The following is a 14,675-nucleotide window of genomic DNA, read 5'->3' as shown; positions in this document are numbered from 1 at the left end:
TAAATATTCTTAGTTTTCTTTTTCAGGAGCAGCGTACCCTTTTTGCATCTTTTGTTGTTTGTTTTGATTACCTTCCTGGCGTTTCTGCAGATTGCACCTGCAAAAGCAGCGTGTTCCCAGAATGTGAGGGGGTTTGGGTGTAACCTGGAAGGCTTGTGCTTCACGTGGTCACCCTTGAGGACCCTGAGACCATCCCCGGTGCTTCTGCCTCTGCATGAATGGGGAAGTTCTAGCAGCTGGCTGAACATATGGGTGGAGATGGGCTCTAAAATCATCATCTGTCTGCCTACTTGAGTTCTTAAGAAGCATTCTTACTCGAAAATTAAAGAATCATTAGCTTTTCTAAACTGTATAAGAGTACAAGACAGACTTTATTTTAAGGGGGTCTAAGTACATCTGGTTTAAAAGACAAAATGATCGCAACTTCTTTTGGACATCAGTTACATTTGATTGCTACAGGCAGTCAACAGTCATCTAAAAAGCACTTAAAATGTTGGAGTGATAGTAAACAATAAAATAATTTGAGTCATAATTTACAAAACGAAGCAGCTTGCTTTCAGTTGTTTTCAGAAGTTTAAGCTGTCCTTGAGGATGCAAAAAGCAGTTTAAACACTTGGTGCAATAGACGGGCTTATTGATGTAAATTATAACACTGTTGTCACAAGAGAAAAATGGAAATAGCACGTGTAGTTACTGAATTACAGTTATTTTAAAATAGGTATTGTTGTCAAATGGATTGTTGACTTTTTTTTAAAACAAATTTAATTTGTGCTGCCATTGGCAAGAGGTCAACTTTTGCCATTGTGGACACATTTCTTCCACTCCAGCGAGGTCATGTGTTTCAATCTCGCAGCTTTCAAAAAGGATAAAAAAAAATATCTGATAAACAGACCTAACGTGATTATTCTGTGAAAGCAAAATCTGTATTTGTTCCTAATTTTCTCTGTCACAGCATTACCTGTTGTGCGGCATGGCTCACATGGTGTGTATGCCCATCCTAGCACTGGGGTGTTTTTGGCATAACCAAAGGCATTGTCTGCACATTATGTCAGGAATTAAAAGGTGAAATAGTGGTTTACTATGTCCCTTACGTTGTCTTTTACTAGGTGGGTCTAAATAACAGAGCTTTGGGGGTTTGGTTGGGGCTTTTTTCCCCAACCCCACCCCCCACCCCCCACCCCCCCCGAAAAATCCATTGAAAGGCGTTAGACATAGAGACATACCTCTTAGGAAGTTCCTGAATCACAAATTCAGAGGCCAGGAGAATGTTTTAGCAGAATTACCACAGTATACATTGAGGTTTTTATGCTTTTCCCTAGGCAATCAGTATTGGCTAATGTTGGGACTAACAGCCTAAGGCTAAAGGAATCTTTGGTCTGATCAAATACAGGTTTTGTTACGCAGTGTTTAGCAATTTCATATTAATTTGCATATGAATAGTGAAACAATGAAATTATCAGGCAAGTCAAAATTCCATGTTTTGTTTCCAGACTTTTCAGTTAAGGTGCAATTATCAGGAGAAGTAAAGTTAAGAAACCAGAGGAGATGTTTTAGCTGCTTGCAAAGTTTTGCTCCCACTGGAGCATACTTGCAAAGTGTCATCATGTCTGCCCTCTGCATTTCTTCCTGCAAAATCAGTGTCCTGCTACAGTTTGCTTTCCCAGCACTTGGCCTGTGCTAGCTTTGCTATGAACACTTCTGTAGGGTCTTCTTCCTGACGAGACAGGTACTTTTGTTGGTTTATGGCTGTCAAAAACACATCTAAGAGAGTCTATTTGTAAAATATTTGTCACCTCATAATACAAACAGCAACTTTATTTCTGATAAGTGTCTCCATCTCAAAACATTTAAAAAATACTCCCAAGGTAGTCTAAGGGCCTTGAACATCTTATTTCAGTGACCTCCAGTGGTCTGTGATGCTGTTTAGAGTATGTGATGTGGAGAAATATAGTTGAGGTTTTATGACACATTTTATTCTTAAGAAAGAACTTCTGAGTGTGGTAGATGTCTTCTGTAGCAGAGGAATGAAGACAAGGAATATTAGAAGGGATTGTGGGAGGCCATAGAGTGGCTGCTAATATTTTGGGATTTCAGACACTAACCTGAATTTTTTAAAGGTCCCTTGGAGCTGAAGCAATGGAAAGAACCAGAAGAAAAATACTTCCACCTTCCAAATCTAAAATCCAAATATGTTCTCGTCAACAAAAGCAGTAGCAGAAATTACAGTTACGTAGTAAATTGGACAGAGGGGGAGGGGGGAAATCTCATTTAATACTGCTAAGGGGGCAGAGGGGAAAGCGTATCTAGGAGCTGGTAGTAGAAGTCAACCTTTAGCTGTGTTTTTTTTCTGGAAAAGCAGGTGATCAGAACAGACATCTTAGAAGATGATGGGCAAAAAAGGCTTTGGATGTGTCAACAGGGGAATAAGAATGAATAATAGGAATTAAAACTGTAGATGGCATTAGAAAAATCATTAGTGAACACCATTTACTTCTAGGTAGCACGTGTCAAAACGGATGTTAAAATGCTTCCTAGTTAATCTTTTTTGGGAAGAACGATTACAGGAGGGATTTGAGATCTACAGAATGTACTGGATGAGAGACTGGAAGTTTGATGTGTTTTGCTTCTTAGGGAGATGGTTAGGATCATAAAAGTCTTTAAATAAAAAATGTTGATGTTGCTTTGGAAAGACCTGCAGTGGGTCTGCAAAATGTGAGCAGTGGGATAGGAATTGCTGAGCAGAGTTCTTGGCCTGATGGAGGATGCCATGCTGCTTGATTACAGCGGTACCTTGTCTTAGAAGTTATGAAGCAGTTTGGTTAAATGACTGTGCGAGCTTGGAAAATACCTAATTGTAGGCATGGACAGTCGGACCCCACTGCTTTAATTTCATATGAATCTGACAGGGTGCACCAGATGGAGAGTGCTTTTCTTGTGAAGGTCTTCGTAATGAAAACGCGCAAAAATCTCTTTCAGGGATCAGTATCATTGAAACAGGTACTTTGCAAGTCCATAGTCCCATTTTTCTGATCTGAAGAAGCCTATGGTATAATTAAAAACAAGACTTGCAAATTAACGGAACAGATGCGGAAAGCAAAGACACAGATAAGAACCTTGTATCAGACAGGCAAATATGATAGTTTGAGGTCTTGAAAGTACCAAATTGTTGAAGTTTTGAGGGTTAAATTCATGCAAGCTTTTATAGCTGCCTCTTGGCTGCTCATTTACATTGACATCCAGAAGGAGATTTGAAGGCACGACCTGCAAGAAGAATGGTAAAGATCCTGTAGACTGGTGCAGGAGGGGCATACGGAGTGTGAAGCGTAGCTCAGAGAAAGCAGGGGTGTTACTTAAATAAAAGGAAAACAAAAAGAAAATAAAAGAGCACACGTAATGGTTGTCACTGGTGAAACAGCAGGCGCTAAGGAACAGGAACAGGTGAAGGACCAAGGCACAGTTAGGCACACCTTGAAGACAGCGACAGGGGGCTTGAACTTGATGAGGTAGGGGAGAAGCAGCATCCTTGGAATTCAAAGAGATGAAGTCTAATCAGTTCATGGTTATGAAAATGATCAAATTGGCAGACGCATTTTCTGTGAATTAGAGTGGGGTAATTGGAGAGTCAGGGAGGAGAAGATTACAGTGATCGAAGCAAAATGATGATTAGGTCCAGGATTAGCATTTTTGTTGTCTGTGTAGAGAGGAATTAATGGATAAATAAAATGACCTGTGATGTGTTTGAGAGCTACCAATTTTGTGACTTTGTTTCTAGGACAGTTACGGGTTCTGTGTTACCACAGAGTAAGATTTTAACACAGTTGTTCTCCTTTAATTCTCAATGTGCACTTTGTCTTGTGGTTTCTAAGGTCAGTGTATGAGTGTAATTAGTTACTTCAGGTCCTGCTATGAGCTAAATGCGGAGCCAAATACAGCAGTATAGATGCTGTTCCAGTTTAACTTTGCTTCAGATTTAAACTTCTTAATTTTATTTGTAAGAAGATGACTGAAGTGTTGTAGCTCTTCTGGACTGTAGTCACTAGAGAAGGAAACATTTGTGTGAACCTAGAATTTGAGAGTTGCATGATGGCCTGTAGGATTCTCTCTTTTTCTTGAATAATATTTTTTTTCCATTATTTTACTGCTGGTCAGTTCTCCTTCGTGCATTGGCATGTACGAAAAAACCCCTTTTCAGTGACATGGTGTAGCCTAATGGACATTGGGCCTTGCACTAGGAACTGTCTGAGTTGCTTTCTAGCCCTCTGCATCACACTGCTCTACCTACTTTTTCTAGCTTTAAAATGGAGATTTTATCTAATTACCTCTGGTCTTACGAGTAGTAATAGCTTTTTTGATTTTTCAGGATGTTCTCAGTTGAAAAGGCATAGCTGCAGCTACAGATCCCTTTTAATAATGTGCACAGAACTCGTGAAAATAAAGTTTGGTTTCTCTGAGAATGTAGCCAGGGAAGCCTAGCTTTCTAACGACTGGCGTTTCATGTTCTCAGCAGCATTTCTTCTGTCCCCACTAATCCTGGCATCTGCCTTCCAACCTGTGTCAACTGCAGTTGCCTTAGTCCTCTTTCAGTATCGCCTTTCACATTCCTTATTCTTCCTCCTTTTTATGCAGTGCTTGTGTTTACTGAGCCACCTCAAAATACCACCTCCCCACTGCTGTTTTTCTAATTATTGTCTGGACAAGAGGCATATGGCTTTGGGATCTGCCATGTGCTGATGGGCTCGATTATGCATGTGCTGACCTGCCAGGAGGCCAAATGTCATAGATAATTGCTGAGCTCATTGAAACCTTTTTGAAACCATTGAAACTTATTCTGAAGTTCATTGAAACTGTTGAAATCTTCTCATGGCATTCCTTACAATTCAGCCTTAATGACTGTACGGAAGATAAGAACAGAAAATGATGCTGGTTTAGTTCCCGTGATGCTCTTTTCAGTGCGTTGATATTTTTTTCTGACACATTTAATTTTCAAAATGGTTAATATATTTAAATGTTGAAGATACTTCAACGTTTTTTGCTTAGAATGCCCCTACAACAATTAGGTCCACCTGGATTGTTCTGGTTTGGCTCCTGGAATGTGAGAAGGGAGAACTTCTCTCCTGAGCTGCTGTGGAGGCTGAGCAGGGTCTGATGTGGAGCAGTTTGGTGTGCTCTGTCCAGGGGGTGGATGGGCATATGGGCAGTGGGTTGCCATAGCAGTGTCAAAAGCACCTGATACTTTTTCAGTCCACCACAAGGCTTGTGCGTGTCCTTGCGGCTGTCACTTTTCACCAGGAGTCCCCATTCATCCTACACACAGGCTTCTTTTGAGGGTTGCTGATTTTCAGGTCCCCAGCTCTGTAAAAGTTGCTCGTGTCCCTTCGCCTACATCATACTCTCAATATCTGACCCTATGGAAATGTATATGTGTAACTTCTCCTTTGCCCTCTTTGGTAGGTGTCAATAGACCCTGTTTGTGTCTTCTGCAGGTTCTTCCTGTGATGATTTTTGTTTGCATGGATAAAAATGTCATGGGGTACACAGGTTTGTCCTTTGGCCGTGGGGGAAAGGGCAGTGTAGGGCTCAGTGGTGGTCTGTGTGCGAGCCCGGGAGGCAGTGCTGGCACGCTGCGCAAGGAGCCTGCCAGCCAGGGACTGGAAACCCTTGCATTAGCGAGTTGATCCCAATCAACTTTCCCTGTAGTTAAGATTAAAAAGTTCCCTCTGATTTCTTATGATAAATAGGTTAATTATGCATACATAACAGTGTCTCTGCTGGTAGATGTGTGGACTCTTCTGTTCCCATGCTCCAGGAATTACAAATTAGTGTGTGAATGTGTTTGGTGGGGCTGTTTGGTGGGGTTTTTTCTCTTCTCCCATCATTCTTCCTGAATTTTGGAAAGTCCATAACTAATAAGCAGATTTTGTGGCGTGTTTGTAAACCAATGCATACTTGGGTTAAGCTCAACTTTCCTAGTGGCCCAGATGATTAAAATCAGATTGTCTCTGTGTTTTGGATGCTTTATCGTAGGTTTCGTTAGCTGCATCATTCCTTAGATGCGACTGTTTCACCGGGTCTGGACTAAGAATGGCGGTACTAGGAGTAGTTGGGCCCTGCTTTTAAATAAAAACATTCAGGTGATCAATATTAAAAGCCTTAACCATCATTTGAAGTGTCCTGTGGATGAATTGGAAATGAAAATATTCACATACTTTTGATTTTTCACCTATCATTTAAAAGTGGTTTTACAGATAAATTGTATTTTTGTAGTAGGCTACAGGAAGGGCTGGTGCATAATTATGGTTGTCTGAAATAGGATTGTCTGCTTTCTGACGGTTCTTAATATTTATTTCATTTCTGCTAGAAAAATTGAAGTTTACTTCTGTCTTTCTTTTCCTTCTACAGAGTAAAAGATGCTGGCTGCCAATAGTAGAACAGATCTTCTGTGGAACATATCTCTCTAAATCTTCCCTAAAATTACCTGAAGGCATATATTCCGCCTGTGATGGACCCTCGGAATACTGCTATGTTAGGCTTGGGTTCTGATTCTGAAGGGTTTTCTGGGAAAAGCCCCTCTGTAGTAAACATTGGCACGTTGGTGGGTAAAGGAGAAGTAGAGCTAGAAAGTTGCACCAAGGAAGAAGACGACAGTAAGAAGAAGAATCGGGAGGGGAACAGTACCGAGAATGGGAAGAATGAGGCTCTGACTGATGCACAGCAACAGTTTTCAGTGAAAGAAACAAACTTTTCAGAGGGAAACTTGAAACTGAAGATTGGTCTTCAAGCAAAGCGAACGAAAAAGCCTCCCAAGAACCTTGAGAATTATGTGTGCCGGCCTGCTATAAAAACCAGCATCAAGCAACCAAGAAGGGCACCGAAGAGTGGGAAGATGACAGATGAGAAGGGTGAGCACTGTCCTTCAAAACAGGTGAGTAGTGTGGTTCTGTAGTGTTTTGCAAGTCATAGTAAATTTAAACTGTTTCTAAAAGTTTCCGGCATCTCTGCACGATCCTGTTCTACTAACTGTTTTTCCATGTAACCTCTGATACTGTAGATGCTGAAGTTAGAAATGGTTTGATTTAGTTTCCATCGATAGGAAAAAATGCTTTTGCTCTTTCACAGCTTGCCAACGTTGGGGTTTTTAACAGTAATGAAAGATAATTCCCATGTTAACTTGAAGTGAACATCATAGGTAAATTTCTGAAAAATGGCACCTTTATTTTTAGTCTCCTGCATAGAAGAAAGTGGGGGTGTCTTGTCTCTATTTAAATGGGGCTGTGTATTTGCTGTGCTTATCTCTAGTATTTGGCTTTACTTTTTTTTTTTTCCCTTACCTGTTAGAACCCTTGTTTTCACTGTGTGTCTTAACTGATAACTCTGCGATGAATGTATCAAGCAGTGTCTGAAAAGTAAAAAATACTTTTCCAGGTATGTGAGAGAACAGCCCAGTGATAAACTGCATATAAATGCAGTGGCTTGAGAGATGTGCCAGGTATTTTCCAAATGTAAGGAGATAGCCCTGCCTTGAGGATGTCTTGTTTTTATGATCTGCATGATGTAACAAGTAAGAGCAGCAGTAACAGATAGGGAAAATAGGATAAATGGCAAGAATTATAAATGTAGTTGCATAGATGGTACATTTTTTAAGTGTTTTGTTACAGCATGCTTTTTTTTCCAATACGCATAAAAGTTTTGCTAACTAGTAAACTGTTAGAATATACCCTCCATACTCTGTCCACTTTTAGTCCATGCCTGCTGATCTAAAGCCAGAGGTTTTCCCTACACTCCCGTTTTGCTTGCAGCTATCTGTGTTTCCTTGTGAGCACATATTTATTCACCCCGTTTCCTTGCATGTTCCTTATGTAGCCTTGTTCAACTTTGCAATACCAGGCGGTTCAGCAAGGGAATACGAGTCCCTGGAAGTTAAAAGTCCTTCCTTCGCATGGGTTGTCTGTTCATGGGGCTCCTGTTTCAAAGGTTCCCAAGGCCAAAGGCTTGTCATTCCTCTAGCCTGTGTCCTGTTCTGTCTGTCCATAAATCTGTCCTGGCCTATCTCATAAGGTAGAGCCTACCCAAAGGAAAGGAAGATTCCTTTATCTTGTACAGAGATGGTGTCTGACATACCCAAACCTTTTTCTTTCCCCCAGCACACCCAAACTTAAATTTTCCTTGAGGAAGAGGATCTTCAAAGAAATGATAACTCATGCTCTGAAAGAACAAGTGTTCTGTATGTTACGTGTAATGACTAAAATTACTTTTCCCAGACTCTAGCATGCAACTGCTTTGGGTTTTTTTCTCCATTATAAACAGAAAGGTGTTTTTAGTCAGCCTATCAAACAAGAAACTCTCAAGTGATGCCTTATATAATTTAAAACTTTGGCAATGGCCTTTATTTGACATTATTCCATTTTAGAACAAGCTTATTATTTCTAATTATTCTCTAACTTCATCTTGAAAAACACTGGAAGAGTAGATCACAATTTGTCCAGATTATACTGATGACTTTCTGGTTTTGTTTTGGTTTGTGGCTTGGGTTTTTTTTGGTGGTGGTTTCTTTTTTAAGCCCTTTTTTTTATATGTATATATATTGCAATGAGTTGAGTATTGGGCCAATCTGGAATATCCAGTCATTGATCTCTCTTGATGTCTGAATTGAGGTGGTAGTTGCAACTGAAAATCTTTTACTATCAAAGAGCCATTGAGTGATGGAAACTTTCCCATTGCATCAAGAGATCGTGCTCTGGGAATTTTTACCAGGGAGAATAATTTGTATTTAAACTCAGATGGTGATAGCATGGATTCTTCATTCTTGATATCTTTGTTTACATACTAAGTTTTTCTTCAAGAAGTCCATCATGTTTCAAATGGTATTCAAAGTTGGGAAACAAATAGGACTGATATTATTAAATAATATTGATATTGTATGTGGTACCATATAACTTTTTAATTCCAGCTATTTTAAGTGGAGTTACTCCTGCTCCTTGTCTGGTGAACAACCTAAATGTTTAGTGTAGAGAAGCGCAGATCTGTTGCATTAGATTTGCATTACTTAAAATAGTTTCAAATCCCTGACTAATGGTAATGCACTTCAGATACTCCGCTCTCTCACTCGAATTGTACTGAAATGGTTTTCAAGTTGTTTAACTCTGTATGTTCCCTGCCATTCCGGCACTTTGGGTTGTTGGAAATGATGCTTTGCAGCATCCTACTGATAGTGAGCAAGTGTGATTTAGAAGTGTCTTTGTAGAAAGAAATTATAAACATGGTTTAAAACTATTGCATGCTTTGAATATAATACCTGAAGGACTTTTTTTTTTTTTTCATACTGCAATGAAATAAAGCAGGTTTTAGCGCTGCAAATTACGCTTCAGAAAATAAAAGTGATCACTTAATCTTTCCTTTTGGTGGAGAAGAGGGGGGGAAAAACAAACATATGACCAATTCGGAATAAGGTGTGGCAATACTTTGAGCTGTGCACCTCAGCTCTCTGTACCTTTAAAGGAGGAATAAAGAATTTGAACAAAAATTTAGTATTTGCAGTATATGCAGTTAACCACCAAGATATAAAGGGAAGTAGTGGAAATCTTCACCTGGGAATATCAGTGTAAAAGTTAAAATAGTAGGGAGATACTTCGCACTCCCATCTGTGGCAGTTATGCCTCTTTCTCAAGCTTAGTGCTCAAAAGGACGCTTTAAAACTTGGGGAATGTCTTCAGTTGTGTTAATAGAGGGTTTACCTTAATTCTGAGAGGTGAGTGAGTAGGTGAGGTGGGTAACTTGTATATTAACAATTTGTCCTCCAGAAATGTGTACGCAAAACAGTTAATAGTCTTCTGAAGAGAAAATCATAGAACAGAGAGACCAGGAAATGGCCAAGTTTCCCAGGTGTTAAGAGAAACAACATTAGAAGTTACTGTAATGGCAAAGCAGTATTCAGTTTGCTTTTTGACACTGAATAAGAAACTAGATTTCTTGCTTTCAGAGGAGTGTCCTGTGACAGACAGACTTTGCTATATGGCCAGTGTACCTTTCCTAAGCCTGAAAACCTAAGCCCTGAATACAAATTTTGTTTCTGTTAGTTTTAGCACAAGAACGTGTGAATGGTTTACCTATGCTTGCAAGGTAAATGTAGCCAGTGATACAGCAAAGTTGCATTCGTTAAGTTTTAGAAAATAGGAAGGCAAAAAGTGGTAGTAACAGCCTGTTGTAATTCTAAAATAGTCATGGTAAAACAGTGAAGCAAGTTGGAACATGTCTTTTGCTCCATCTCCTTATTTCTGTGTAAAAGTGCTGAGTGCGGTATTCTGTAGTTCTTTCTATTGCCCTTGGTTATGTAGGGAAACTCTACAGGAAAGTTTGCTGATGAAATCACAGCCACTAACTGCAGATTTTCAAGCAAAAAAGTAACAAAGCTAAATAAGTGGTTTGTTTTCTTTTGGAGTAGCTCAACATTTTCTGCAGGATCTGGGACATAAGTTTTTTGTCTCAGACTAATTGCACAAAGTCTTTTTTTCCCTGGTGGTTAGCTAAAACTTCCTTTTAGAAAAGACTAAAAAGTCTTGGTGGTGAAAAATCAACAGCAAACACTTTCAGTCATTATTATTTGGGGAACTTGTATAGAATATATTGATGCCACAACTACACAAACAATTTCTGTGATCCTTCTGAATGCTCATTTGAATTACAGCCTGGGCCTTGGCCAGAAGTACAATAGCTAAAATAATAATGGGTAAATCTCTCTCTCTGTCTTTCTCTCTCTGTCTTTCTCTCTATATATACATATAAAAAACCCTCATTGCTTGCTGGTAGTTCTCAAGAGAATTAACAAACAAAATTTTCATTAACAATCTGTTTTCTTCTATTTCAGCTTTTGGAAGCTGAGACTATCTTGCATTTCCTAATTTGGTTGTAGTGTTAGAAGTATGAATTTTACAATAGACTTGTTCTTGTGAAAGATTATTTACTCCTAAGCATTTTGCAAATAAGTACCAATAATGATAACAGTAAATAATAATCTGGTAGTAATAAACCTTGAGAACATGCTGTAGTGTAGCAATGAATGCCTTTTTTAGATGTAAAGGCAGTTTTTTGCTGTTAGTGCCTGTGATAATTCTGGAATGATTGATTATAACCTGTTAATAGTTTATATTGAAATAACCTGAAATTTTTACTCCTCAAATTAGTGATGCAGATCTAGAAACCATATGTCTGCATAGAAGATTTAAAATTTTAGATTCAGCTTAGTGCAGAATTAACAATAATACCAATTTTATAAAAACTTACATGTTTTATGTAACTGCTTTGGGCAGTTCTTTTGTTGGATAGAGTTTTAGGGCAGCCAGTTATTATTTTTAGGGCATATATTTAGGGCAGCCAGTTAAAGATTGCACAGGAATAAATGTTTTCATTTTTAAAGCACAAAATGGTTTTTATTGTAATGTAATCTAGACCTTTTTAAACAGCTTTGCACCTAGATGAAACCTACCATCCGAAAGCCAGAGTAATGTAGGATGAGTCTAGAAGTCTTGACTGAAAACGTGTATAATCCAAGAAAAATTGTTTTAGACTTATATGGTCATTGTCAACTTGGCATTGCAACATAGAGGCATCAGCGAAGAAGCTTGAAGTGTGTGCTTGTTTGCAGACGTATGAGGTGAGTCGGATGGATGAAACATCTAGAAGATGTTAGGGTTTGGGGGGGGCAGGTTTTGATTTTTTTCTGCGAGTGATTTAATAGTCCTCACAGACCTATCTGCATTAAACTCTGACGCTTTCTCTGATACAAAACTGTGCATTTCAAGTCAAACAGTGAAGCAGGGCGCTGTGCTCCCTGGAACCGCAAGATTGAAACGAGAATGCGCTGCATTTAAGGCCAGCTTCCAGCACCAGGAGCAAAACGAAAACAAGAGGCTAGATAGGCATTTGTAGAGCTGTGCATGAACGTGGCCACGGCAGCTGCTGAAGCTTGGAAGTGCTGTACGCACTGAAAGCACTCTGTAACTTGTTTTGGACTTCACCATCTCTCCTTCCCATCTGATGGAGTGATTGTTTGTGCAATAGAAGTTATTTCAGGAAAGCGTGGCACCTTTTTTGTCTCCAGTGCAGTAGGACGTATCATGGCTGCTCCCCGCCTCCCAGCTGTATGTTTTGTGAGTATGAGGGTGGCTAAGTTGAGGGGAAGTTCCTGAAATGTGATGCTCCAGCATAATTTACATAAGATTGCAGCTGCCACAGAAAAGCTGGGCTAAGTGCCAAACTATTCTCCACAGACCACAGTCTCTTTTACGCCACAGCTTTAAAACCAGTAACCGATAGGACTGGTGGGTTTTGTTCTACAACTGCAGCAGGTTCAGAGACATCCAGCCCCAACCGATGTGACCCCAACCAATGCTCGGGGCCACCCTCCCCCAGGATAAGAACTTTGATCAGTGACATATCACTGCTCTTGTGAAATCTTGTTTACTTTCTGGAAACATACTTGGGCTGGTAGGGCAGCGATCATAACAGCTGGTGGAATTTAGCTTCTCGTACATCAAGGATTTTAGCGTGGACCTGGTAAAGAAATAGGCAGTGATCAAGGCTAGGCTGAGACATGTGGGGTGATCTGTTTTCACTCGTTTTTACATAACCTTATTAAAAATGCTTGCAGTTGGAGTGTACCACCACTTACAGCTGTTGCTGGTAGGCTTGTACTGATGCTGGTGTAAGCTGAGAGGATTTCGTCAGATTGTGAGCAGTGTATTCAAATTCTTTTCTTCCATTGTTGCCTTCATGCAGAAGATGTCTTTGTTATTCCTGAAGTTTGTGGTTGTGCACTACTTAGGTTTAATTTTTATCATCTGTTTGCAGTAGTCTTATTCTTTCTGTATGATACTTCTCAGTGATACCAATGCCTCCCATTCAATTTAACAGAAAATTTGAAATTCTTAGTAATACGGAATTGCAAGAAGGAATTCTGACTCTATGCTCTGTGTTGGCTGGTTTTTATAATGCTTTTGCAGCTACTGCAGCAGTCAGATGAGCACAGCTTTCTCTGAAGATTAGGTATTTTGATCAAGATGTCTATATTAACACCACCACCATCCCCAAAAATGCTTCTGTTAATCATACTGATTATTAAGTGGCTTTATGGGGAAAAAAATGATTTCTCATATAAAAATTTTTGGGTTAAAATGCTGAGAGAATTACGAACTTTTTTGACTTCCTGTCTGTCATCTCAAATAGACTCTTCTTGGTTTGTTTTTCATGTTCTTTGAAATAATTTTCAGTGTGCTTGGAAAATTCACTCACCCTAGACGAGAAAAAAATTTTCCAGGGCAAATGCCTTCAGCTTTCAAAGAATCCTTGTTTGATGCTGAAGTCATGTTTTTAAAATCTTGGCATCTTATTTAGATCAAAGCTAGTGTTCCGAAGGGTTTTCTTATGTATGCATGTATGTATTTATTTAAATACTTAATAAAGCTTCCAAGCTCTTTGTTTGGAAGCAAGAGTGGTTAGGAAAAAGTGGAGCCTAACATGAAGCATTTGATACTCAGAAATGGTAAAATATGAGAAGACAACAGAAGCTGTCTAGTAAGGTAGCAGACTATACAGGAGAATTAGGAGAAAGAAGAAGGAAGAGAGTGTATACACAGGTGGCTCAGCAAATACAGGAACGAAGAGTTGAATTCCCAAGTCAGTTGGTGAATTTTTCAAATGTGTCTGAAGCCCACTGAACAAAGATTAAAATTTAGTTCCAAAGTTCATTTCAAAACTTAAGACCATAGAAAAGAGGATGTAACTCTATGGAGGTTTTCATTCAGGTTGATCAGAAAGACTAATACTATTTAGTTAATATCTGTAGCACTCGGAGTCTACTCCAGGTATGTCCAAGAGCATCAGCAGAATTGATCAGATTCCAGATTTGGAGTCAGGTTGTGTGTCCTGCTGACTCGATAGTTTCCACCTAAGTGCCAGGCCTGGATGTGGGCAGCAGGGAACACACCTCTTGCTCCATGCCTGCAGGAAGGCAGCCGCTCGAGGTCTGGAGTGCCTGGCTGTGCGCTGCAGAGGCTCTGACAGCTGAGGCAGCGCATTAGCCAAGCAGCTACTTCCCATCTCCAGGAAACTGCCAGACTGAATCCAGCTTGCAGCCTTCTGTTTAAGCCATGCTGGTGTAGCTTACCGAACAAGTACTTTGTTCATGATCAGCACCAAAGTTTGCTGTTTATCAAATGATTTCAAAGGAATCCAGGCTATATCTTTCTTCGGCATAGCTATGGCCAACCATAGTTACCGTTTTGTAAAATTTGATAAATCTTATGCTGACTGTAATCAAGTACAGTGCCATCCAATTGTCTTACTAATTTTTACTGCAGAGGGATAAATAGGTGTGGCGTTGATGCCCTTTGCCCTTTATGCTTGAGAAAGTAGATCCCAGTAGGTTTTCAAATAGTGTGCATATGCAATTATCCCATAAGCAATCAGTCTTCCTTTCTTAGCCCCTGCTTGGGGTGAGTGTATCCCATGCGTTTCAGAGATGTGCTGGGCACTGTATGTATGGAAAAATGTCCTTCCAAAATAAAAGATTAATTTATTGAGATGTTCCTAATAGGATTTATTGAGTGTTGCAGGTTTTCTTAAACTTTACAGAATACATCTCAAATCCGGTTAGGTCAGAACTGAACATGACTTCACAAGTT

General features: G+C 39.6%; 1 protein-coding gene across 7 annotated transcripts in view; it reads left to right on the top strand.

Moving 5' to 3' along the window:
- The window catches only part of ASH1L (ASH1 like histone lysine methyltransferase), a 64,467-nt gene that overhangs the window by 1,536 nt on the left and 48,256 nt on the right, over positions 1-14,675 (top strand). For 6 of the 7 annotated variants that reach the window (XM_037370838.1, XM_037370843.1, XM_037370846.1 and 3 more), the window contains exon 2: positions 6,400-6,922. In XM_037370838.1, coding sequence (XP_037226735.1) covers positions 6,500-6,922 — 423 coding nt within the window. In that variant the 5' untranslated portion in view covers positions 6,400-6,499. Of the gene's footprint in view, positions 1-6,399; positions 6,923-11,456; positions 11,648-14,675 lie in introns of those variants that run through there. The other variant, XM_037370840.1, reaches the window with a different exon arrangement.

Source organism: Falco rusticolus, chromosome 19, assembly GCF_015220075.1.
Source record: "Falco rusticolus isolate bFalRus1 chromosome 19, bFalRus1.pri, whole genome shotgun sequence".
Lineage (NCBI taxonomy): Eukaryota > Metazoa > Chordata > Aves > Falconiformes > Falconidae > Falco > Falco rusticolus.
Note: the sequence above shows the minus strand (reverse complement) of the source record. Positions and strands in the feature narration are given on the sequence as shown.